A 25,439-nucleotide genomic window follows, 5' to 3' on the forward strand; every position below is an offset into this window, starting at 1 on the left:
CTCATGTTTGTAATCCCAGCACTTTGTGAAGCCAAGGTGAGACGATTGATTGAGCCCAGGAGTTCAAGACTATCCTGGGCAGTGTAGCAAGACCCTGTCTCTACAAAAAATAAAAAAATTAGCTAGGTGTGGTCGTGTGTGCCTGTGGTCTCAGATACTTGGGAGGGGAGGCTTAGGTGGGAGGATTGCTTGAGCCCAGGAGGTCAAGGCTGCAGTGAGCCACAGATAGTGAGTGCCACTGTACTCCAGTCTGGGTGACAGAGCGAGACGCTGTCTCAAAAAAAAAAAAAAAAAAGTAAGGCTGGGCACGGTGGCTCACGCCTGTAATCCCAGCGCTTTGGGAGGTTGAGCAGGCAAATCACGAGTTCAGGAGTTCTGAGACCAGCCCGGCCAACATAGTGAAACCCCGTCTCTACTAAAAATACAAAAATTAGCCAGGCATGATAGTGGACATCTATAGTCCCAGCTACTCGGGAGGCTGAGGCAGGAGAATCACTTGAACCCAGGAGGCGGAGGTTGTAATGAGCTGAGATCGGACCACTGCACTCCAGCCTGGGCGATAGAGCAAGACTCCATCTCAAAAGAAAAGAAAAAAAAAAAAAAAGAAGTAGAGACAGAGTATAGACCTATTCTTTTGTAATGTTTAGCTAAAAGGGGAGCAAAAGTTTGAGGGGGCTGTGAGGTAATTTGGTTGAATTTTTAAAAAGCTTTTTGAGATATAATTAATATACTATGCAATTCACCTATTTAAAGTGTTTTTGTATATTTAATGGTTTTTAATATATTGACAAATATGTGCTGTCACAATTTAGTATATTGACAGATATCACTACAGTTTTAGAACATTTTCATCATCTGAAGAAGAAATACTGCATTCTTTAGCTACCCCTGTTTAGCTATTCCCCCATTCCCCTATTCTTCCAACCTTAAGCAACTCCTGATCTACTTTCTGTCTCTAAAGATTTCCCTATTCTGGACTTTTCATTAGAATAGAATATATACTATGTGATATTTTATAACTGACTTCTTTAATTTAGCATAATATTTTCTTTTTTTTTGAGACGGAGTCTCGCTCTGTCGTCCAGGCTGGAGTGCAGTGGCGCAATCTCGGCTCACTGCAAGCTCCGCCTCCCGGGTTCACGCCATTCTCCTGCCTCAGCCTCTCTGAGTAGCTGGGACTACAGGCGCCCGCCACCACGCCCGGCTAATTTTTTTTTTGTATTTTTAGTAGAGACGGGGTTTCACCGTGGTCTCGATCTCCTGACCTCGTGATCCGCCCACCTCGGCCTCCCAAAGTGCTGGGATTACAAGCGTGAGCCACCGCGCCCGGCTAGCATAATATTTTCAACATAATACGCTATGTTGTAGCGTATATTAGTACTCCATTCCTTTTTGTGGTTAAGTGGTTTTTCATTGTGTAGCTACATGCCACATTTTGTTTATCCATTCTTCTGTTGATAGACATTTGGGATGTTTCCACGATAGTTGGTTTTTGGGTTTTTTTTGTGTGAGAGATGTTTGTATGTTTTTGTGCTGATGGGAATAATCAGAGAGGGAGACACTGAATGGAAAGTATATTGGAAAGACGCTATGGTAGACTGAGGTGGGCGGATTCGTTGAGCTCAGGCGTTTGAGACCAGCCTAGGCAACATGGCGAGACTCCGTATCTATAAAAAATACAAAAACTAGCCAGGCATGGTGGCGTGTGCCTTTGGTTTCAGCTACTTGAGAGGCTGAGGTGGGAGGATCACCTGATCCTGGAAAGTTGAGGCTGCAATGAGCTGTGATCACACCACTGCACTTCGGCCTGGGTGGCAGAGTGAGACCCTGTCTCAAAAAAAAAAAAAAAAAAAAAAAAAGCTGGATAATCAATCTTCATTTGTTTGATTTCATATTTATTAAGGTTCATGCATGCTTATGCGTGCCTTCCCTTTCAGTGCTTCAGATGACAAAACTGAAGATGTTTGTCAAAGAATTGAAGCAGAGGAAGCAGTAATTTAGTTAGCAGAGTAAATAGTACTTGACCTGAGGGTGCTTGGTTTATGTTTGTGGAGTGAGCTTAATGGAAAACAAGATTTGCCATGAATAATCAGGAATATAATTTACCCACAAATATACAAAAGTATGAAGCCATAAAAGAACTCAGGGTGAGAGTAAGATGTCACAAAACAATGTAGCTTCCTGTATGATGCAAAGCTTCTGCAGACTTCAGAGGGTGTCCTGGCCCCACTAGTCACCTCTGCTTGCTTTCTTTTCACAGGCTGCCTGGGTCTCAGCCATTTGGGTCCCCACTGGCCCCTGTGGGCAACCAGCCAGCTGTGCTTCAGCCCTATGGCCCTCCCCTGACAAGTGCACAGGTGACTACCCAGCTGTCTGGAATGCAGATCAGCGGTGCTGTGGCCCCAGCCCCTCCTTCTTCAGGGCTGGGCTATGGTGAGTGGCTGTGAACACAGGAATGTTACTGTCCCCTGTTCAGAGGCATCAGACTCTGGGGTTATACCTGAATCTCTTTTATTTCCCTTGTATTTCATGTGCCTCTGAGCCTCAGAAGATGAGACAGTCATACCTGCCCCTCTTGTGTGGAAAGGGAAGTGATTTACTGAACAAGGAGGCAGAATGACTGGGCTTTTGACTCTACCTTTATTCTACTTCTCAGGCCCACCAACATCTCTGGCTTCAGCCTCAGGAAGTTTCCCTAACTCTGGTCTATATGGCTCCTATCCTCAGGGCCAGGCTCCTCCCCTTAGCCAGGCCCAAGGTCATCCTGGGATCCAGACTCCCCAGCGATCTGCCCCATCACAGGCCTCCAGCTTCACACCCCCAGCTTCAGGGGGTCCTCGGCTGCCTTCGATGACTGGTCCACTCCTGCCTGGACAGAGTTTTGGAGGGCCCTCAGTAAGCCAGCCCAACCATGTGTCTTCACCTCCTCCTCAAGCTCTGCCCCCTGGCACCCAGATGACTGGGCCCCTGGGACCACTGCCACCTATGCACTCCCCACAGCAGCCAGGCTATCAGCCCCAACAAAATGGTGAGTCTTTCCCAAGGTCTGTCTAGAAGCTAGAGGCTTCAGCTACTCAGGTGGTTTTTGATGTTTTTTATTTGTTTATTTTTAGTATTACTTGCTAAGTGGTGAATTAGATGGGCAGCTTCAGGGTATTATTCCTAGGATATGGGGTTTATAAGACATTATTTTTTCTTGTAGTTCAGATAACATGGTATTTTTCTGAATGGCTTTGCCAGGCATTAGTGTACCTCATAATTCTATGTTTGTAGGAGTCTAGTCATTTTCCTGAGGCCTTAAGAGATAAGGATGGGATTTTGAGTTCATCAACCTTGTGTCCTTGTCTCAGGTTCCTTTGGACCAGCCCGGGGCCCTCAGCCTAATTATGGAAGCCCCTACCCAGCAGCACCCACCTTTGGCAGTCAGCCTGGGCCTCCTCAGCCACTGCCTCCTAAGCGCCTGGACCCTGATGCCATCCCAAGCCCTGTAAGTAGAAACTTACATGGTCCTGAGGAAAGGTTTGTGTCTGCCAGATAGGCAGGTCAATCTAGATGAAATGTTTGCCTAGCATTTTCTGATAATTTTCCCTTTTTGTTCATCTTCTTGGAGAACTTACATATAATTTGATTCTGAACTGGAACTTGAGGTTCTAGGAGTCTTTTGAGGGGCTGTTTTACTCTATAGCTGGGCAGAGAAGGAAGGGAAACCAAGAGTGAGCAGCAGCACCAGTAGATGTCTGAGTTGAGGGCTGCACTCTGTCACTACTGTACATACATAGTATAGTAGCCTTTGTCCTTCTGTGGAGCAGTGACTGGGTCTTGTCCCCTTAGATCTAGAAGGATGGCATTCTTCCTAATGGGTAGAGCAGGTGGGAATTCTCTGATGTTAGATGTTAAGAGAAGGAAAGCCTCACTGGATTCTCTGCTCTTACTTGGACAGTTTTAGGAGGAAGTCCCCAGTACTTTTGTTTGGTAGGCTTCTGCTGTGTGGATGGGGAAGAGTGAACGACAGTTTATGAGGGCAGTGTGTATGTAAAGTCCCACTGGAGAGCTGCTTTTCCCAGGAAGAGGGTGAATTGCACCCTTGGAGCCATCAGAATCCTCAGGTCCTCCTTATCAGACTCAGAATAGAGACTAGGACTGTACTGCCAAGTAGGGGCCACTTTATAGTTCTGTCTGTAACATTTGCTATGTCAGTTACCTTGCCATGCTTAGCCATTGTCATATTCCATTCTATTCTCTTCCCTCTTCCTCCTTTGGGTAACCAACACAGTGAGGGAGCCTGTTGGCCAAGGAGAACTCAAGAGGATTAAGCAGCCCCTCCTTCCTTCCCCCTTCTTCAGTGAGAAGGAGAGTCTGGTTGGACGTGAAGGGAGGCTTCTTTCAGCAAAAGATAGTCCTTAGAATGGGAGGTTTGGCCTTTTAGGGGGAACACTCCTCTTCTTCTTCCTTAAGGTTTCTTCCATTCAGCCTCAGCCCCTCCCTGTATAACTCCTGCTTGCCTCCTGTTTGCCCCTTTCCTTATCTTTCTACATCATAGTCTGAGCCATTAAAGCCTCTGTGTTGGGCCAGAAAGACTTAGAATTTCATATCTAGAGGGGGCTTGATTTCAGCAATATGAGCTGGGCTCCAGCTGTTCATGTCTAACTCAACAGGGTAGAGAGAAGTAACATCTGCTTCTTGTTCTTTTGTCTCCCTCCTTGTATTCCCCTGCTGCCTTTATTATTAAAACACTAAAAGCAACTCAGTGAGCTGCCTCCTCAGCAGAAAACCAGGCACAGAATAGACCCCGATGCCATTCCTAGTCCAGTAAGTGCAGGGGGTGGGTGTTTGTGCATGTCATTCCTGTATTAGTGCCATCCATGCATGCCTGTGACCTCATCTTCACCTCATCTACCATGTCCATTCCTCTCCATTCTCTTCCTTTAGCCCTAGCCCTTCTAGATACTCACTTATACAAGCTAAAAGGATATGCATGCCTCAAGTCACCAGGTAATGAAGAGGTAGCAAGCTGTTTGCCTTGAGTATGCGGTGGTGGAAGGTCAGGCTCTAAGGGTGGGGTCAGGTGGCACGTCAAGCTTTGGCTTTAGTTCTGCTGGCTCCTCCAGGAGCCTGCAGGTGATGTGTTATGGAAGAGGACAAAGTTGAACAGTAGATCATTCCACTTTGGATTTGATTTGTCTGTAGCCTGTTGTGGAGAAATATTAGGGTAGGAATGTACAGATTCATAGTATCCCAAACTGGCATTTCTTACAGGAGAAGGGACTGCTGATTTGGGAAAGTGTGGGTACTTTCTCATCTGAAGAGTCTTTTTGATTCTGATATATTTCTAAGCTTCAACCTTTCTGCTATGGGATACAGAGTCTTATTTGCCCTTTGCTTTTTCTGGTTTTCCAAACCCATCTTGAAGTATCTGACCAAAGGTCATGAGCCTGCATAAAGGTCTGAATACCAGCTTTGCAGGTCCTTTATTTTCCTTTGCTGAGTCTGTCAAAATGTGGAGGACTGAGGATTGAGCTATAAGGATTGAGTACTTCTCCTCTCCTCCTATATGTACACATTGATGCTTACCTGAAAGTAAGGCAGCATCTGCTTCCTCACCTTACTTGATCATTTCTGGCTGTTTAAATCTCTCCTCACCCTGTCCCTTGTAATTTCATTGAGTGTAGAATCATTCCAGGTAGATTCATTTTTACGTGATTACTGTTGTCTGTTTTCCTGCTCTGACTCAGAATGTGTCTTGGGGAGAGGATGGGGGAAGGCATGATGGGGGAGGGGAATGGAATCTAATCATGTTTGAAAGTTTGTGATCAGAGCTGGGGCTTTTCCTGGAATGGGAGGAATGAGAGGGTGTTCACCATTGATGGGGGGTAGAGGGCAATTCATAAAGAAGCCCACTCTCATGTTGCCTGCCCAACAGGCTGCTGGGAGTGAAAGATAGGCTGCTGTAGAGTGAAAGATTGGCATTGCAGCATTTTATATGATCTCCAGAAGGAGAACAGGCCTGGTGCATGAGGTGTTCCTTGGCAAATTTTTAGTTTTTGTGTTACAGCTCTAGCCTTTTTTTCTCTTGGCACTCTGGGACCTCACACTTCCTTTTTCTTCTGTCACCTCACTCATTGCACTTCTCTGCAGATTCAGGTCATTGAAGATGACAGGAACAACCGGGGTACAGAGCCATTTGTTACTGGAGTACGGGGCCAAGTGCCACCCTTAGTCACTACCAACTTCCTGGTGAAAGACCAAGGTGAGAATGGAATTAGCTCCTCCCACAGGGGCTTTTTCTTCAAGATTATCAGCTTATGGTTGGGGCTTTTTTTTTTTTTTTTTTTAAGTTTTTAACCAGAGACAAGTTCCCTCTAGTCCCTCTGGGGGAAAAAGCCACCATCACCTCTAGCTTTGTGGAGTTGATGGTGTGGATCACCAATGGAGAGATAGTGTCTGGAAGGATTCTGTGATCTGACTCGGGTCTTCTGCCTCCTTCTTCAGGGAATGCAAGTCCCCGATACATCCGATGTACATCCTATAATATCCCTTGCACATCTGACATGGCTAAGCAGGCTCAGGTGCCCCTGGCAGCAGTCATCAAACCGCTGGCAAGGCTGCCCCCAGAGGAGGTGAGTCAGGCAAGGGGCTAGAGTGTAATGAAAGGGAGGGAGGTAGAGAGGGGACTAAAGTGTCTTCCTGGATGTGATTCTGGCTTCACAATGGAAGATATTTTAGTTAGGCAGGAGAGGAGACTATCTTTAGTGGCTTTCTATCCCAGTGCCCATGCCTGGAGAGGGGATGGTAGGGATGAGAGCAAAAGCCCAAGACATTGCTGGGAAGGAACAGAGTCCCTAGAGGGAACAAGCGGGATGAAAAGAGGTAGGGCCAGGCCGGGCGCGGTTGCTCATGCCTGTAATCCTAGCACTTTGGGAGGCCGAGGTGGGCGGATCACGAGGACAGGAGATCAAGACCATCCTGGCTAACACGGTGAAACCCCGTCTCTATGAAAAATACGAAAAATTAGCCGGGCGTGGTGGCGGGCGCCTGTAGTCCCAGCTACTTGGGAGACTGAGGCAGGAGAATGGCGTGAACCCGGGAGGCAGAGCTTGCAGTGAGCCGAGATCGCGCCACTGCACTCCAGCCTGGCCGACAGAGCGAGACTCCATCTCAAAAAAAAAAAAAAAAAGAGGTAGGGCCAAATTGTAGGGGAGAAGACAGCTGAATGTAGGAACCTCTCATATCATGGTCATCTCCAGATGATGAGGAGGACATCATTCCATGTTTTCCTGACCTGTCATCCCAGGTTAGGGCTGTTAGAACAGCATATAAGAGAAAAGGGAGATTAGGATCCAGTGATCCCACTGTCACCTGTTTTGGGACCTGATCTGTCACCCCAGTACCTGATATCAGCATGAAGACAGCGAGCTAGGCAGCTGCTCCGCCAGGCCTTGGTAGGATACTCATATTCAGCCTTGCTTATCTTACTATAGGGTTCTCTATTACTAGAAGCCCAAGGCTCAGTTTATATTCTGCTTATCTCTCCATCTTTCTCTGTATGTTTGTCTATTTCTATCTGGGTACCATTGGGGATAGTTGGGCACTGGTCTCTTATGTGTAGGGTGACATTTGCCTGGGGCATCAGTAGCTGGCACAGAATCCCAGGGATGGAGAGGAGGTGTTATAGATATTTGGTTAGGGAAGGAGCTGGAGTCAAGATTCTTAGAGCAAGAGTGAAGGGCATTAGAAATGGGGCCAGAAAGGGGAATCCTAGATAATCTTGGCTTTCTCCCTCATATGCCCATGGCAGCCCCTGGTCTGATATGGCCGGTTTTGCATTTCCTCTTCTCTTTCAGTGAGAAATGCAGCTCTAGGGGTGGGATGTAGGAAGAGGGAACTATATAATTTTTACTCATAGGGACATTTTCCTGTGATTTGTCTTTACTCCCTTTCATCATTGTGCTCCGTACTCCCTCTGTAGACAGAATATCTGCGCCATGCGCCTTCTCCCTCCGGTTGTTCCTCCTCATCTCCTGGCTGAACCTACTGTAGTTTTCCTTTATATCTGATCCCCTCCCCTTTGCGCCTTAGGCTTCACCATATGTTGTGGACCATGGGGAATCTGGTCCTTTGCGCTGCAACCGCTGCAAAGCATACATGTGTCCCTTCATGCAGTTCATTGAAGGAGGGAGGCGTTTCCAGTGCTGTTTTTGCAGCTGTATCAATGATGGTATGTTCATGGAAGCTGGGATTTAGGGGAAGGCCTTGATTGTATCTTCCTTGTTCTCTATTAAATAGTTAGAGAGATGAGGGTCCATCTTTCAGGAGCTGGGGAAGTAGGGCACATGGGAATGAGGGATAGCGGAGTGAGCTCAGCTAGGGCCAGAATACTAAGATTGAAACTGGATCTTCAAGTAACACGCTGCCATGCTTCCCACAGTTCCCCCCCAGTATTTTCAGCACCTGGATCATACCGGCAAACGTGTGGATGCTTATGACCGCCCTGAGCTATCCCTGGGCTCTTATGAATTCTTGGCCACTGTAGATTACTGCAAGGTGAGGGAAGGTAGCATGGGAGGAGCAGTGAGTGGAGGATAATGAGACAGCTGAGAATGGCTGTTATCATTTCCCTCACCCCTTTTTTGTCCCTTTTTGATGCTGACTTCTCTATAGTCAACTGGCCTGCTTACCATTACCCCTCTCCCCAACATTTTCTTCCTCTGCAGAACAATAAGTTCCCCAGCCCTCCTGCCTTTATCTTCATGATTGACGTCTCCTACAATGCCATCAGAACTGGTCTTGTTAGGCTCCTCTGTGAGGAGCTCAAGTCACTGTTAGACTTTCTACCTAGGTGAGAGTTACAGAACTGAGGTGTTTCCTGGGGTTAATGATAGGGCATCTGGGTTGACTGAAGAGATGTAGCTTGATGTCATGAAGTTGTGGGTGGTGGAAAAGGTGGCAAGTCTAGGTAACAATGTCACCTTCTACAGGGAGGGTGGGGCAGAAGAGTCAGCAATCCGCGTTGGCTTTGTCACCTACAATAAGGTGCTCCACTTCTATAATGTGAAGAACTCATTGGCCCAGCCACAGATGATGGTTGTGTCTGATGTGGCTGACATGTTTGTGCCACTGCTGGATGGCTTCCTGGTCAACGTCAATGAGTCTCGGGCAGTTATCACCAGGTAAGAGCCAGATTGTGGAGGTAAAGGTTGGGGGTGGCATGGGTACCACCATAGAAGGTCATGGAGTTGAGCAGAGGTGTTGGGCAGTAGATGGAAAGGGGCTGTGGCCCACGAGTTGTCAGATTCTAGAGGCCTGATGACTCTTCCGGGAATCGAGAACTGAGGTATCTGGAATCTGGATAGCAATTTTGGTTGTTTTCTGTCACCTATCTCTTTAGCTTATTGGATCAGATTCCAGAAATGTTTGCAGACACAAGGGAAACAGAGACAGTATTTGTCCCAGTTGTCCAGGCTGGGATGGAGGCTCTGAAGGTAAGGCTGGAGTATCAGGCAAACTCCTGTAACTCATTTTCCTCTGACCATCTTATCGCCTGGGATACAACCTCTCTTTCTTCAGTAGTGGGTGACTGTCCAGTATGTTAGACTATCTGACATAGTTGGTGCTTAATAAATGACAAGGGAAGGGATGGATGAATAAAGAATAAACAAGTAGTCCTCTCTTTTTTCCTAGGCTGCTGAGTGTGCAGGGAAGCTCTTTCTATTCCATACATCCCTGCCCATTGCCGAGGCCCCAGGGAAACTGAAGAACAGAGATGACAGGAAGCTGATCAATACAGACAAGGAGAAGGTGTGGGACTGGAAAATGGGGGAGGGGAAGGATTTTTCATTACAGAGGAAGTGGGGACTCTACTTTCTTGATGGGGGCTAGGACCAGACACTCCACCCTTTCAAATACCGTATCTGTGACTGCCAACCTCCACTGCTGCCATACTTCTCTACTCCATCTGATGCCAAAGCTGTTGGTAGACTCTTCTGTTTATTTATTTTTTAAAGGAGAACTTTTGGCTGGGCATGGTGGCTCATGCCTGTAATCTGAGCGCTTTGGGAGGCCAAGGTGGGCGGATTTTTGAGGCCAGAAGTTTGAGACCAGCCTAACATGGCAAAACCCCGTCTCTACTAAAAATACAAAAATTAGCCGGGTGTGGTGGCACACACCTGTAATCCCAGCTACTTGGGAGGCTGAGGCAGGAGAATTGCTTGAACCTGGGAGGCAGAGGTTGCAGTGAGCTGAGGTCATGCCACTCTATGCCAGCCTGGGTGACACAGTGAGACCCTCTCTCAAAAAAAAGTAATATAAAAGAGAATTTTTTACTATTGGAAAATCCTTGGAAGTAGATCTGAAGTCTTCCATGAATTTGAATATCCCATGCTAGATATACAGTTCTCAAATAGGGTGGAGCTGAGATATTTGAACATTTTCTTCTCCCCATTTTCTTTCCCCCTAGACTCTGTTCCAGCCTCAGACAGGTGCCTATCAGACCCTGGCCAAAGAGTGTGTGGCCCAAGGCTGCTGTGTAGACCTCTTTCTCTTCCCTAATCAGTACGTGGATGTGGCCACGCTCTCTGTTGTGCCCCAGCTCACCGGAGGCTCTGTCTACAAATATGCTTCCTTTCAGGTATGGTGTGGGATTTGGGGTGGCAGGTGGCAGCAGGGCTGGGAATATCTGCTTATATATGGAGTGGCTGACTCATTAATAGAAATAGTGTTGGGGCCAGGCACAGTGCCTCACACCTGTAATCCCAGCACTTTGGGAGGCTGAGGCAGGCAGATCACCTGAGGTCAGGAGTTCAAGACCAGCCTGGCCAACATGGCAAAACTCCATCTCTACTAAAAATACAAAAATTAGTCATGTGTGGTGGCGGGCGCCTGTAATCCCAGCTACTCAGGAGGCTAAGAATCCCTTGAACCCGGGAGGCGGAGGTTATAGTGAGTCGAGATTGCGCCACTGCACTCCAGCCAGGGTGACAGAGTAAGACTCCATCTCCAAAAAAGAAGAAATAGTGTTGGAAGAGAGGACTGCGTAGTCTGAAGAAGTGAGCCCGAGAGTGTGGCAGTTAGGAACATAGGCCTTGGAATCAGTCCTGCATTGATATTCTGGCCCCACCACCTTACTAGCTACATGACCTAGGATAAATTTCTTAAGTACTTCCTCTTTTGTTCCTTCATCTGCAAAATGGGTTAAAATACTTAGTAGGATTTGTCTACAGAATTAAATAATTATATGTAAAGAGCACTCTGTGTGGTACCTGGCATGCAGTCTGAGTGTTTAAAAGCTATTATTGTCATCATCATTATCATCTTCACTGTTATGATGATGAAAATTCGGTGGCCTTGTAGAGTGGAAGGAGTACAGGGAGATTGTCTGCAGGATGAGCTATGTCTAGTCAGTGATATGACTCTGGGCCTGGGGGCATGCAGGTGGAGAATGACCAGGAGCGGTTCCTGAGTGACCTGCGTCGTGATGTCCAGAAGATTGTTGGCTTTGATGCTGTGATGCGGGTCCGGACAAGCACTGGTCAGTACGGGTTGAAGAGCAGGTGGGGGGGCTAAATCTGGAAGGGAGGCATGTGGCACTTGTCATACCTTTTGCCCTGACCCTGTCCATGTGGCCTCAGGTATCCGTGCTGTAGATTTCTTTGGAGCTTTCTACATGAGCAACACCACAGATGTGGAGCTGGCTGGGCTAGATGGGGACAAAACAGTGACTGTGGAGTTCAAGCATGATGATCGTCTCAATGAAGAGAGTGGAGCCCTCCTGCAGGTGGCAGGTGGCAGGCGGGAGGCGGGGCTGGGCAGGAAGTGTTTCATTCGCTTGGTATAGAAGAGGGTGAGGAGTGGGTAGAGAGCACTGGAAGAAGAGACTGGGCAGGGGAGTGGCTCATTTCTCTCTTCTAGTTTAATAATGTAGCAAAGGGCCTTTGTGAGGGAGGGGTGTGAGTTCCCCCTTTCTCCCTTCCCCTAGTGTGCCCTGCTTTACACCAGCTGTGCAGGGCAGCGTCGGCTCCGCATCCATAATCTGGCCCTGAACTGCTGCACCCAGCTGGCTGATCTGTATCGAAACTGTGAGACTGACACGCTCATCAACTACATGGCCAAGTTTGGTGAGGGTAGAGGCAGGGCAGGGTGGGATTGGGGCTGAGAGGTCCAGGATGGTGAGTGGGTAGTTGTGATGGTGGGAATGCACACATGATGGGCAGCTGACCAGTGACTATCTTTGCTTTCCCATCCAGCATATCGGGGAGTCCTGAATAGCCCTGTGAAGGCTGTTCGTGACACTCTCATCACCCAGTGTGCCCAGATCCTGGCCTGTTACAGAAAGAACTGTGCTAGCCCCTCCTCTGCAGGACAGGTGGGGCAAGTATATTAGTAGGAGGTGGGGTTGTTGGGCCAAGTGTTTGCATTTGGAAGGGATTTCTCATGATCATCAACTTTATTTTGATAATCCCCTCAGTTGATCCTTCCTGAGTGCATGAAGCTACTCCCAGTTTACCTGAACTGTGTGTTGAAGAGTGATGTCCTGCAGCCTGGAGCTGAAGTCATTACTGATGACCGTGCCTATATCCGACAGCTAGTTACCTCCATGGATGTGGCTGAGACCAATGTCTTCTTCTACCCTCGGCTCTTACCTTTGGTGCGATTGAGGGTTGGAGTATGAGATCTTGCATGGAGCAAAGGGCCTCTTAGGAGGAGGAAAGGATAGGCTAATAGCAGTCTGACACTAGTGGAATTTGTTTTTATGTATTTTAGCTGATGTAATTTTCACAGAGAGAGTTACTGAGACCTCAGAAGGGATGGTGTCTGAGGACTTAGCTTTCAGAATTTTGTGTGTGGTGGTGGGGGCGGGGAGCGCAGACTTGTCTTATGGTCCTTGGTAACCTTTTGCTCCCTTCCTTTTGTCTAGACAAAGTCTCCCATTGAGAGTACCACCGAACCACCAGCAGTTCGAGCCTCTGAAGAGCGTCTGAGCAATGGGGATATATATTTACTGGAGAATGGGCTCAACCTCTTCCTCTGGGTGGGAGCAAGCGTCCAACAGGGTGTTGTCCAGAGCCTTTTCAGTGTCTCCTCCTTCAGTCAGATCACCAGTGGCTTGGTGAGGGCAGGGAGTCAAGGAGAATATGAGTGTGGAAGTATACTTTGTGAAACAATTGGGAGCCAATAAAGTTAGTGTGCTAGTCCCCTCAAGTATCAGGGAACACTTGGGGACAAGGGCAGTTGCTGTCATTCTTCCCAGGCTTCCTTGTTTCAGATGATGCATTGATGTATGCTGCCCCACCTTGACTGAACTCAGAGTGCCTTACCATAAGGATAAATGAATTTTGTGTTCTAGAGTGTTCTGCCAGTTCTGGATAATCCACTGTCCAAGAAGGTTCGAGGCCTCATTGATAGCTTACGGGCACAGAGATCCCGGTACATGAAGGTAACACTGATCTGAACCCTGGATTTCTTACCTTGTCAAGTCCTCACCTAGAAGTGGGGGTTGGGTGGGGAATGAGTAAGTGACTACCTAATGAGATTTCTGGGCATGTTTAATTTCCTTTGGCCTTGCCTTATGAACCCTGAATTCTGGCCATAGCTTACCGTGGTAAAACAGGAGGACAAGCTGGAGATGCTGTTCAAGCACTTCCTGGTGGAAGACAAGAGTCTGAGTGGGGGAGCATCTTATGTGGACTTTCTCTGTCATATGCACAAGGAGATTCGGCAGCTACTGAGCTAAAGCAAGTGGGTAAATGGCATAAGGCCCAGGCCAGCTTCCAGAAAGCACCCCAGGATGTCAGAGAAATTGGGACAGTACCATATCTTATGTAAGCTGACCTCAGTCTCTTTGGGGGGAGGGGGAGATAGAAGGAGACACCTTCTTTCTGGGCTCAAGTATCCTGCCACTCTGTCATGTCCTGCTGATGGAAGGTGCCCCTGTTCCCTCACTCTACCCTCTTTTTCCTGCTAATCTTGTCATAATGAATGTAGTTTCTCAGTTCACTGTATATGATTCGGTATTGGGGGTTTGGAGGCACCCAGACCCTGGCAATATTATGTATCTCTTTGGACCAGTCTCCCAAGAGGAGAGGGGCAGGCAGGAAAGAGTGGGGATCCTAAGGTTACTACAGGGGGCTCAGTGTCATCCACAACTTCCTATATTAGGGATAAAACATACAGGTGCACAAGAGCTGGGGTATAGCCCATAGGTGGTGGAGAGAAAAGTGGTCAGTCCTTCTTGGGCCTGGAGGTTAGCAGTCAAGTTTCTCAGCTTTCACTGCTCTCTCGCTGTCTCCTGCAATGATTGATGATCACTCCGTGGATAGAGAGGCACACTGTCAGAGATGACCTGGGAACTGAGTTGCAAAATATATTAAGATCTGGGAGAGGTACTAGCCTCCTTTCCAGCTGGAGAGGCCCCAACATTGGATGGTTCTGTAGGGAGCCTAGGGAGCCTGGTCATCAACTTGCAATACCTCACAGAGCCAGTTCACATCCCACTCTGAGCTCCCACGAGAAACACTGCTTCTCCAGGCCCGGGGTTGTTGGGGAGAGAGGCAGAGTCAGCTGGAGCGCCGTTCTCTCCTGCCGGGACACCGCTTGGGCTTTGGTATTGACTGAGTGGCTGACAGTTATCTTCCAACCCCAACTGGCTTGGGGGCAGGACAAGGGCTAGGCTTGATGGTGGCCAGGCTTGCCTGCTCCCCGCCTGGGATGCCCCTGCTCTGGACCTCTCATTTCTCTTCATTGGTTTATTTTTCAATGCATCTTTAATTTGTAAAGAAATAAAATAAATTAAGATATAACCATTAGCCTCAACTTTACTCCCGAAAGCTCACTTTGCTTTTAGTCCTGGCCGTCGGCTGAGCGGAGCTGCGCATGCGCCGCGTGCCCCCGTGGCGTAGTGCCTCGTCCCGTCACGACTATCCGCTGGGCGGGGTCCGTGCTGGCCGAGGGCGCGCCGGCTGCCGGAGTGGACATGGCGGTCGGCCCCACTGGGGCAGTGCTGGCCTTTCTGGGGGTGCTTAGTGTCTGTGCAGCCAGCGGCTATGGGTCCGTGGCGGAGAAGGAGGCCGGCGGGGAGGCGGAGTGGGCGGAACCGTGGGATGGCGCGGTTTTCCGGCCGCCCTCGGCGCTGGGCGCAGTGGGGGTGACGCGCAGCTGCGGGACGCCGCGGCCAGGGAGGGAGGAGGCGGGGGACTTGCCGGTACTGTTGTGGTGGAGCCCAGGGCTATTCCCCCACTTCCCGGGAGACTCGGAGCGCATTGAGTGTGCGCGCGGCGCGTGCGTGGCGTCCCGGAACCGTCGAGCGCTGAGGGACTCGCGAACGCGCGCGCTGCTCTTCTACGGCACCGACTTCCGCGCGTCGGACGCGCCGCTGCCGCGCCTGGCGCACCAGAGCTGGGCGCTCCTCCACGAGGAGTCGCCACTCAACAACTTCTTGCTGAGCCACGGCCCGGGCATCCGCCTCTTCAATCTTACCTCCACCTTCAGTCGCCACTCGGATTACCCGCTGTCGCTGCAGTGGCTGCCCGGGACTGCCTATCTGCGCCGCCCGGTGCCTCCGCTTCGGGAACGCGCGGAGTGGCGCCGCCGCGGCTACGCGCCGCTGCTCTATTTGCAGTCACACTGCGACGTGCCCGCGGACCGGGACCGCTACGTGCGCGAGCTCATGCGCCACATCCCGGTGAGTGAGGGCGGGCCGGAGGGGAGGGAAAGGAGAGGGCGGGCTGAGGCCAGGACTCCAGGTGTCCAGGCCTCCAGGGCCGCACCCTCATGACAGCCTTACTCTACCCGGTCTAGGTAGACTCCTACGGGAAATGCCTGCAGAATCGGGAGCTGCCCACCGCGCGGCTACAGGACACAGCCACGGCCACCACCGAGGATCCAGAGCTCTTGGCTTTCTTGTCCCGCTATAAGTTCCACTTGGCCCTGGAAAATGCCATCTGTAACGACTACATGACAGAAAAACTGTGGCGTCCCATGCACCTGGGCGCTGTGCCCGTGTACCGTGGCTCTCCCTCTGTGAGGGACTGGATGCCGAACAATCACTCCGTCATCCTGATTGATGATTTTGAGTCTCCTCAGAAGCTGGCAGAATTTATTGACTTTCTGGACAAGAATGATGAGGAGTATATGAAATACCTGGCATACAAGCAACCTGGGGGCATCACCAACCAATTCCTTCTGGATAGTCTGAAGCATCGGGAGTGGGGAGTGAATGATCCTTTGCTGCCTAACTACCTCAACGGCTTCGAGTGTTTCGTCTGTGACTACGAACTGGCTCGGCTGGATGCCGAGAAAGCCCACGCGGCCTCTCCCGGGGACAGCCCCGTCCTTGAGCCCCACATTGCCCAGCCCTCACACATGGACTGCCCAGTGCCCACACCTGGCTTTGGCAATGTGGAAGAGATTCCTGAGAATGACAGGTAAGAATGCTGGGGTCCCCTGCAGCCATCAAATCATTTACTTACTTGCTTACTGTGGGCAATTAAGTAGCACTAGGTGCTGAGCAGGTGCAGGAGGAAATTATCACATGGGCTCACTCTGTCTTTAAGGTGTCAACAGTCTAGTTGGGGGGATAAGACAAGCTGAAAAAGCTGAATAGATGTAAAATATAATTCCAGGCAACATAAAAATCAGCTTATGTGAACAGTGTTTCCAGTAGTGGTTCAAAAAGATTGAACCAGAGCACAGGGCCTGTGCAGACAGGGGAGAGAGAAAATGGGGCAAATAAATAGGGACAAGGCTATAAATATCATTAATACCAGGCTCAGGAGTTTGCACTGCACTAAAAATCAACTCAGCTATTTGAGCACCTTTTATAGAGTGGAAATGGGGGTGGGCAGTAGAGAAGAGCATTTTGAGGGAGGCTTTTCTGCAATAGTCAGGGCTTACACCTGTTAACCAGCCATAATTTTTTTTAAAGCGGCTGTGCTAAGGATGAGCCCCATGTAGTTGGTGCATGTGGGGACACACTGCCTGTGTAACTAGAAAAACTAGGCATGGCCGGGCACGGTGGCTCACACCTGTAATCCCAGCACTCTGGGAGGTCAAGGTGGGAGGAACACTTGAGGCCAGGGGTTCCAGACCAGCCTGGACGATATAAGACCCTCTCTGTACAATTTAAAAACTAAAAACCTGGGGTAGTGGCACATGCCTGTAGTCCTGGCTACTTGGGAGGCTGTGGCGGGTGGATTGCTTGAACCTAGGAGTTCAATGCTGTAGTGAGCTAGGATCGTGCCACTGCATTCCAGCCTGGGTTGGAGTAAGACCCTGTCTCTCTCACACACACACACACACACACACACACACACAATATGCACAATGTGCATCAGAAGGGAAGCGAATAGGCTAGTGTAGTAGGTGGCAAAAGGTGGTGGTATTGGTAAACAAGGCCAGCATGAGGTGTGGGGTGGGAAAATGTTGAAACCACTTGTAGCAAGCCACACCCGTTGGGGGAGAGGTGATAAGATTATTAAGCTGAAGTAAAGCTGCTAGAATGGCCTATAGAAACCGACTTGGACTAGTGGATGGCAGCAGAAGGCCATTTATTAATAGATGCTGCTGGCAGTTTTGTCCGGATGGTTGGAATCCTTCACCAAGTAATTTGTATCTAATTACAAATTGTTTGTATCTGAACATAATATGATTTACTAGAGGAAAAGTATGAAAAAATATGAAACATTAAGAAAATATTCAGGTTATGTCTTTTCTAGATACTGGATACTACTTCATTTTGATGCACCTTCATTTTGATTATTGGCATAAAGGTGAAACTTAAAAGATAATCATCTAAAGACCCCTGCCCCCTTGCTTTCCTTATGGAGACTGCCACTTCCAGTCTGCCCTCTGCTTTGCCTGCCTCTGAACCCCCTCCACATTTGGGAGCCAGAAGCAGGCAAGTCAGGAATTGTAGCTTGTGATGTCTTTGTGTTTGTAGCTTACTGCCTGTCGCTTGGGCTAATATTGGATTTACTTCACGTTGTCTTCCCTTCGCAGCAGTCTTGTCCAAGTTAGAGACCGCTGTATCTGCTTAAGATTTCTTTAGCCCCACTCAGAAAAAGGCAGGACTCATAACTATGCTGCAGTTCCATAATCCAACCCCCATTTTGGTATTTCAGTTGGAAAGAGATGTGGCTGCAAGATTATTGGCAAGGTCTGGACCAGGGGGAAGCTCTCACTGCCATGATCCACAACAATGAAACAGAGCAGAGGACATTTTGGGATTACCTACATGAAATCTTCATGAAAAGGCAACATCTCTAAGTGCCCTTGCAAGAGCCTTTAACTTGGCGGAGATAAGGAGACCTTATTCTACCATGGGACATAAGGAGCATCCACTGCACAAACCCTTAATGAACACTGTCTTTTCATGGATTCAAGGAATTCCAGTTTTATCTATTAAGATTTTATCTTAATGATGAGTAGCCAAGGTCTAACATAGGGCCTCTCAAGGAGAGATGGAGGCATACAATTCTTGGTTCAGTGGGAAACAGAACTCTAAAACATCCGTTTGATTAAGGTGCTGGTCCAACAGAGTTTTTAAATTACTCACTTCTTTATTTCATCCTTTCAACTGTACTTGTCTACCAGTGAAGTAAGATGGGTCAGGTTACGACTTACAACTTTTGTTCTATTCCCCAAACTCCTCATTATTCAGTACGTTTCCCAATAATCTCTTTTTCTCATCTCTTGCTTTATAAATTGTTATGTTGGTGGAGAAGCAAAACATTTGGTGAGTTGTAGTCTGGTTTTCCGGAGTTGGATTTTTTATACTATATACTTTGCTTTCATGTCAAACTTCTATTTTACTTATTTTTTATTTTTTGTATTTTTTGTAGAGATGAGGTTTTGCCACGTTGCCCAGGTTGGTCTCCAACTCCTGGATCAAGCAATCCATCCGCCTTGACCTCCCAGAGTGCTGGGTTTACAAGCATCAGCCACCTCACCCAGCCCTAATTTTTTTTTTGGCTTTTTCTGGCCAGGCGTAGCGGCTTATGCCTGTAATCCCAACATTTTGGGAGGCCGAGGAGGGGTGACTGCTTGAAGCCAGGAGTTTGAGACCATCCTAGCAAGAACTTATCTCTAAAAAAAAAAAAAGAATTAGCAGGGCATGGTGGTGCACACCTGTAGCCCTAGATACTTGGGAGGTTGAGGCAGGAGGATCACTTGAGTCCAGGAATTTAAGGGTGCAGTGAGCTATGATCATGATCACTGCACTCCAGCCTGGGTGACAGAGCGACACACCATTTCAAATTATATGTATATACGCTTCCCTATGACTTTTTTTTTTTTTTTTTTTGAGATGTAGTTTCGCTCTTACTGCCCAGGCTGGAGTGCAATGCTGCGATCTCAGCTTACTAGAACCTCCGCCTCCCCAGTTCAAGTGATTCTCCTGCCTCAGCCTCCCGAGTAGTGGGGATTACAGGCGCCCGTCACCACGTCTAGCTAATTTTTGTATTTTTAGTAGAGATGGGGTTTCACCATGTTGACCAGTCTGGTCTCGAACTCCTGAGCTCAGGTGATTCACTTGCCTTGGCCTCCCAAAGTCCTGGGATTACAGGCGTGAGCCACCGTGCCCAGGTGCCCCCACCTTTTTTTTTTGAGGCAGAGTCTCACTCCATTACCAAGGCTAGAGTGCAGTGGGGTGATTTTGGCTCACCGCAGCCTCTGCCTCCCAGGTTCAAGCAATTCTCCTCGTGCCTCAGCCTCCAGAGTGATGGGATTACAGGCGCACACCACCACGCCTGGCTAATTTTTTTGTATTTGTTTTAGTAGAAACAGGGTTTTGCCATGTTGGCCAGGCTGGTCTCAGACTCCTGACCTCAAGTGACCCACCCGCCTCGGCCTCCCAAAGTGCTGGGATTACAGGAGTGAGCCACCGTGCCCAGCCTGAGACTACTTTTTGATGGAGCCCACTCAAGGGGATGAGGAGGTTTAAGCCACAAGTGGCTGGCTAAATAAAAGCTTAGTCAGAGCCGGGCGCGGTGGCCCACACCTGTAATCCCAGCTACTTGGGAGGCTGAGGCAGGAGAATTGCTTGAACCTGGGAGGCGGAGATTGCAGTGAGCCAAGATTGCGCCATCGCACTCCAGCCTGGGCGACGAGCGAAACTCCATCCCCGCCCCCCCAAAAAAAGCTTAGTCAGATTTGGGGATGCAGCCAAACCCTTCTATTGCTGTGGTTTGAACATACAGTCTAATGAGCAGGGAGACCATTAGCTCTTTCTGGGGCAGTGGGACAGGAAAGAATACCTTGGACCTTAGAGCTACTCTAGTTGTAATGTATTAATGAGTTATCACTAGAGAAGTTCCACAGTTTATCAATATATTATCTATACCTATATCTACATATCTATATAGATATATGTTAGATGCTTCAACTAGGGTCTACACTTAATATACTGACATCTAAGGATGCAGCCAAGAAAAGCTGTAATTAGGCTGAATTTTATTGCCAAAGTTGTTCTTTTTTCATTTAATCCTTTAATAAAAGATGATCTTCATAAATTACAGAAAGGTTGCTTACTCTGTTTGACCTTTTGCCGAAAAGAACAAGAGGGAAGACAGACCTTCAGGCTGGGTGCAGTGGCTCATGCCTGTGATCCCAGAACTTTGGGAGGCCAAGGTAGGAGGATTGCTTGAGCCCAGGGATTCAAGACCAGCTTGGGTAACATGGCAAAACCCCACCTCTACAAAAAACAGAAAAAATTAGCTGGGCATGGTGTGTGTGCCTGTAGATCCAGCTACTTGGGAGGCTGAAGTGGGAGGATCGCCACTGCACTCCAGCATGGGTGACAGAGTGACACCCTGTCTCAAAAACAGAAACTAAAAAAAAAACAAAAAAAAAAACCTTCAAAAATATATCTAAGCCAGATGTGGTGGCATGGGTCTGCAGTCCCAGCTACTCAGAAGGCTGAGGCAGGAAGATCGCTTGAGCCCAGGAGTTTGAGGCTGTAGTACGCTGTGAGTGTGCCTATCAGTACCAACTGGGCAACATAGTGAGACCCCTGTCTAAAAAAAAAAAAAAAATCTGTTGGGCTGGGTGAGGTGGCTCACGCCTGTAATCCCAGCACTCTGGGAGGCCACGAGGCGGGGGCAGATCACCTGAAGTCGGGAGTTCGAGACCAGCCTGACCAACATGGAGAAACCTCATCTCTACTAAAAATACAAAATTGGCTGGGCATGGTGGCACATGACTGTAATCCCAGCTACTCAGGAGGCTGAGGCAGAAGAATCGCTTGAACCCAGGAGGTGTAGGTGGTGGTGAACGGAGATCACGCCATTGCACTCCAGCCTGGACAACAAGAGCAAAACTCCATCTCAAAAAAACAAAAAAAATCTGTTAAAATTTGATATAGTAGGCACTGACAAAAGAGGTCAAATGCAGGATTGATTTCTAAGCTTGCAATCTATCTAAATGCAGATGCTAATTTAGAGTGCATAATACATATTACACAAGTACAGACCTAGGTTAGGGCTTAAATTTCATTATGTGCAATAAAAAAGGTTAAGTGATGGTTAAGCAAGGTGTAGAATTATCCTTACCTCTCCTAATGACATGAGCTCACATTGGCATTCCTTTGGTACTTTTACGTATAAAGTGGGCAGTTGTTTCTGAATGACTGTTGCTGGAGCCTCAGGCCTGCTTTGTGCTTGGTGCTTTCCAGACTTTCTCCTTTATTCCTATCACCATATACGTACTCACAAAAGAGCAGTGTAAATCAGGTGTTACATTTCCACAAGGGAAAGTAGAACCAGGAATAGCCACGTGATACTGAAAGCTTCACTTTCCCTATAGAGAAAGCAAGCAATATGAATTTTCTGATTTGGGGCCCAGCCTGCTCTGTATACAGCAGCAGGCTCACTCACTGTAGGTTGGCGTTATTGGTGATAGAAATGTCTGATAGGAGTCTTTTAATTATACTCTGGAGTGTGGAGGTGGAGTGCAAGGCTGCTTCCTTTATTACTGCAAGTGTTATTTTCTATTATCTCAGGTTTCGTTTTGTGTAATAAAACTGCTTCTTGTTAAACAATGTCTTCTGCTTCATTATTTTTTGGGGGGTGGTTGTAATAAAGTTGGAGATTTGTAAAAAAGTTTCAGGTCGGGTGTGGTGGCTCATGCCTATAATCCCCGCACTTTGGGAAGCCAAGGAGGGAAGCTCACGTGAGCCCAGGAGTTCAAGAGTAGCCTGGGCAACATACTGAGACCCCATCTCTACAAAAAATAAAAACCTAGCCAGCCGGGTTTGGTGGGTGAGCCTGTGGTCGCAGCTACTCCAGCAGCAGAGGCAGGAGGATCACTGGAGTGAGGCCAAGGCTGCAGTGAGCTAATCATTCCACTGCACTCCAACCTGGGTGACAGAACAAGACCCCAAATCCAAAAATAAATAAAACATTTGCTCATTTAACAAGTATTTATTGGCACTATTCTAGGCACTGGGGATTCAGCAATGAACAAGATAGACAACGTTCCTTCTTTCATGCTTACATTTTTAAATGGCTGTTAGGGATAGGTAAGGCCATAAACAATAAATAAGACAATTCAGACTGTGATAGGTGCTATGGAGAAAACAGGTTGATGGTGGTGGGGTGTGAGAGGTCAGGGAAGCCCTCTGTGACATGAACTGAGACTTAAGGGAAGAAAAATAACCAGCCATGCAGAAATCAGTGGGAAGATTCCAAACATCTGTGATAAGTGATTTTTTTTTTTTTTTTTTTTTGAGACGGAGTCTCTCTGTCCCCCAGGCTGGAGTGCAGTGGCGCGATCTCTGCTCACTGCAAGCTCCGCCTCCCGGGTTCACGCCATTCTCCTGCCTCAGCCTCTCCGAGTAGCTGGGACTACAGGCGCCCGCCACCACGCCCGGCTTTTTTTTTTGTATTTTTAGTAGAGACGGGGTTTCACCGTGGTCTCGATCTCCTGACCTCGTGATCCGCCCGCCTCGGCCTCCCAAAGTGCTGGGATTACAAGCGTGAGCCACCGCGCCTGGCCGTGATTTTTTTTAACACACTAAATTTACAAATCCAAATAAATGTTCCTCCTCCAAAGTAGTCATGAGCTACAGGCTTGTTTCTGCTTCCATTACCAAAAACATTTCTTGGAGCTTATTTGGAAATGCTTTGAGAATACGCTGCACATCTTTGGAATGAGTTTTGTAAATAGCCAGAAGTGACTTGAGAAACAAGTCTGGCTGGGCGCGGAGGCTCAGTCATGTAAAGCACTTTGGGAGAGTGAAGCAGGAAGATCGCTTGAGCCCAGGAGTTCGAGACCAGCCCGGGCAACATGACAAAACCCCGTCTCTGCAAAAAATAATTAGCTGGGCGTGGTGTCTTGCACCTGCGTTCTCAGCTACTCGGGAGGCAGAGGCGGGAGGATCGTTTGAGTTCAGGAGTTTGAAGCTGCAGTGAGCTATGAACGTGCCACTTGCACTCCACTCTAACCAAGAGAGACCCTGTCTCAAAAAAAATTCCGATTAGGCATCACAACTGAAGGTCCAAGTCTATAAGACTGGCGAGAGGACTAAAAACGACGATGAATGCCAAGTGTTTAAGCTTCATCCTACCAACTGAGATTGTTATAAACGAGCAAACGGTATCTAACTAGTAGCAGTAGTAGCAGTTGTTGTTATAAAATGAAACAAGTCTTAATTTTTTTTTGCGGCTTTGTAGTGGTCCTATAGGTAGTGAAAAACGACAGTTCTTGCAGGTTTATTAAAGTAAAATACGAATCTTTCCCAACCCAACGTCTTAAAGTCTCAAATTTTGATTCGCCCCCCGACCCCCACCCCCACCCCCACCCCCACCTCGCCCTATGCCAATCGCCCCTAGACCAAGCCGGCTACCACCAGAACAGTGTCCACTTACCAGGGCCCTTTCCTGCATGTCCCCGGCCTCGTACTGCCCCCAGACTTCGGGGCCCGGAGCCCATCAACGAGAAGCCTCAGTCAGCGTACGAATCCAGAGTCTCCTCCTAATCTGCTGACACGTACGAACCCGCCGCTGTTCGAACCCAGCGTCGCCGCAGCCCCGGCCAAGTAAAAGAAAGAGGTGGCTGCCAGCAAGCCAACGAACCTTCCCCGAGCTCAGCGCCGATTCGTCCAGCCCGTAGGGGTCACGCGAGGTCACGCACAGAACCGCAAAGCCTGCCGGGAGCTTGGTGCGCGATGGCGACACCCAGCCTGCGGGGTCGCCTGGCACGGTTTGGGAACCCGCGGAAGCCTGTGCTGAAGCCCAATAAACCTCTCATTCTAGCTAACCGCGTCGGGGAGCGGCGCCGGGAGAAGGGCGGTGAGCAGTCGGAGTCAGGAGGGCCCCGGAGCGGAAGCCGGAGCATGAGCAGGGGCGGGTGGGTAGGAGGGCAGGAAGGTGGGTCTTGTGATTGAAGGTCCCCCGGATCTGCCCCTCCAGAGGCGACTTGCATCACGGAGATGTCGGTGATGATGGCTTGCTGGAAGCAGAATGAATTCCGCGACGATGCGTGCAGAAAAGAGATCCAGAGCTTCCTCGATTGTGCCGCGAGGGCTCAGGTGACCGATGGCTCCTGGGGTTCTTTCTCAGGAAAAGAATGGGGGAGATAGAAGTAATGATTCTCCCTGCCTTTTGCTAGGAAAGGCCCTTTCATTCATTTGGGAGGTATATTATTCACGCCAAAGTGGGAAAGGTTATAGTTTTGAAGGCTGTGTGATCTTGACGGATTTATTCATTGCTCTGAACTTTAGAGTTACTGTACGTAAAATGAGGCTAATACCACCTTAAAGAATGTTGTGAGTGTCTGATGAAGTAATGAATGGGAAAACCATTTTGAAAAATGTAAATTGCTGCTCAAGTAGACATTATTGTCTGAAATAGAACTAAAAAGACTAAAACTAAATAATGACAATTGTTTGGTTTCCAGCCTAGGCTTAATTGCTAGCTGAGATAGTAGCTTCTGAACATAGTCTCATTTGTAGGTCCCAACGCCCTTTTGTTGAAAAGAGGCTGACATAGATCTCTCCAGGCTGGTTAACATCATGTGCTTTAGGGCATTGTGAGAACTATGGGCCTACGTCAGGACAAACTTCATTGATTGATTGATTTTTTGGGTCAGATCTTAAAAGTCTGGACTAGACAAACTGTAGAGCTGTCATTCTTGCATTTGTTCTGTGTTTTCAGGAAGCCCGAAAGATGAGATCAATACAGGAAACCCTGGGAGAGTCTGGGAGTTTACCTCCAAATAAATTGAATAAGTTGTTACAGAGGTTTCCTAACAAACCTCACCTCAGCTGAAAATGGACAAGTATTTTCAATGACTGAAATATAGCTTCTGACAACTATGCAGAGGCATTTTAGAGACACTGGCATTGCCATGCCCTCTTTGGAGGGTAAAAGAGACAAAACACTTTTTTCACCCTTTGGAATCATAGTATGGGTAGAAGTTATGATTTATCTTGAAATAAAATCCTCTGAAGAGAA

The 25,439-nt window shown here is 48.3% G+C and overlaps 3 protein-coding genes across 8 annotated transcripts in view; all 3 read left to right on the forward strand.

Moving 5' to 3' along the window:
* The window catches only part of SEC24C (SEC24 homolog C, COPII coat complex component), a 28,084-nt gene extending 13,279 nt beyond the window's left edge, over window positions 1–14,805 (forward strand). For 3 of the 6 annotated variants that reach the window (XM_032140178.2, XM_032140179.2, XM_058436387.1), the window contains 21 exons: window positions 2,261–2,433; window positions 2,657–3,028; window positions 3,351–3,487; window positions 4,741–4,809; window positions 6,136–6,247; window positions 6,490–6,617; window positions 8,077–8,215; window positions 8,426–8,541; window positions 8,712–8,836; window positions 8,976–9,167; window positions 9,386–9,479; window positions 9,679–9,795; window positions 10,454–10,624; window positions 11,428–11,524; window positions 11,625–11,770; window positions 11,972–12,110; window positions 12,240–12,358; window positions 12,461–12,640; window positions 12,911–13,102; window positions 13,340–13,429; window positions 13,586–14,805. In XM_032140178.2, the coding sequence (XP_031996069.1) occupies window positions 2,261–2,433; window positions 2,657–3,028; window positions 3,351–3,487; window positions 4,741–4,809; window positions 6,136–6,247; window positions 6,490–6,617; window positions 8,077–8,215; window positions 8,426–8,541; window positions 8,712–8,836; window positions 8,976–9,167; window positions 9,386–9,479; window positions 9,679–9,795; window positions 10,454–10,624; window positions 11,428–11,524; window positions 11,625–11,770; window positions 11,972–12,110; window positions 12,240–12,358; window positions 12,461–12,640; window positions 12,911–13,102; window positions 13,340–13,429; window positions 13,586–13,726 (3,049 nt within the window). In that variant the 3' untranslated portion in view covers window positions 13,727–14,805. The remainder of the gene's footprint in view (window positions 1–2,260; window positions 2,434–2,656; window positions 3,029–3,350; window positions 3,488–4,740; window positions 4,810–6,135; window positions 6,248–6,489; window positions 6,618–8,076; window positions 8,216–8,425; window positions 8,542–8,711; window positions 8,837–8,975; window positions 9,168–9,385; window positions 9,480–9,678; window positions 9,796–10,453; window positions 10,625–11,427; window positions 11,525–11,624; window positions 11,771–11,971; window positions 12,111–12,239; window positions 12,359–12,460; window positions 12,641–12,910; window positions 13,103–13,339; window positions 13,430–13,585) is intronic. The other 3 variants (XM_032140180.2, XM_032140182.2, XM_032140183.2) reach the window with 2 other exon arrangements.
* A 102-nt stretch (window positions 14,806–14,907) lies between these two features.
* FUT11 (fucosyltransferase 11) lies at window positions 14,908–18,539 on the forward strand. The gene is made up of 3 exons (XM_032140194.2): window positions 14,908–15,673; window positions 15,790–16,415; window positions 18,111–18,539. Exons 1-3 carry the CDS (start codon window positions 14,966–14,968, stop codon window positions 18,253–18,255), a joined length of 1,479 nt encoding a protein of 492 aa, XP_031996085.1. The 5' UTR covers window positions 14,908–14,965; the 3' UTR covers window positions 18,256–18,539.
* Window positions 18,540–24,020: 5,481 nt separating this feature from the next.
* On the forward strand, window positions 24,021–25,439 carry CHCHD1 (coiled-coil-helix-coiled-coil-helix domain containing 1). The gene is made up of 3 exons (XM_032140211.2): window positions 24,021–24,275; window positions 24,396–24,514; window positions 25,140–25,439. Exons 1-3 carry the CDS (start codon window positions 24,152–24,154, stop codon window positions 25,251–25,253), a joined length of 357 nt encoding a protein of 118 aa, XP_031996102.1. The 5' UTR covers window positions 24,021–24,151; the 3' UTR covers window positions 25,254–25,439.

This window comes from Hylobates moloch, unplaced genomic scaffold (assembly GCF_009828535.3).
Source record: "Hylobates moloch isolate HMO894 unplaced genomic scaffold, HMol_V3 SCAFFOLD_3, whole genome shotgun sequence".
NCBI lineage: Eukaryota > Metazoa > Chordata > Mammalia > Primates > Hylobatidae > Hylobates > Hylobates moloch.

Coding starts and splice junctions, on each gene's coding strand:
- FUT11 (XM_032140194.2), top strand. CDS start 14,966: ATGGCGGTCGGCCCCACTGGGGCAGTGCTGGCCTTTCTGGGGGTGCTT. Junction 15,674..15,789: donor AGCTCATGCGCCACATCCCG/GTGAGTGAGGGC, acceptor TACCCGGTCTAG/GTAGACTCCTACGGGAAATG. Junction 16,416..18,110: donor GAGATTCCTGAGAATGACAG/GTAAGAATGCTG, acceptor TTGGTATTTCAG/TTGGAAAGAGATGTGGCTGC.
- CHCHD1 (XM_032140211.2), top strand. CDS start 24,152: ATGGCGACACCCAGCCTGCGGGGTCGCCTGGCACGGTTTGGGAACCCG. Junction 24,276..24,395: donor GCGGCGCCGGGAGAAGGGCG/GTGAGCAGTCGG, acceptor CTGCCCCTCCAG/AGGCGACTTGCATCACGGAG. Junction 24,515..25,139: donor ATTGTGCCGCGAGGGCTCAG/GTGACCGATGGC, acceptor CTGTGTTTTCAG/GAAGCCCGAAAGATGAGATC.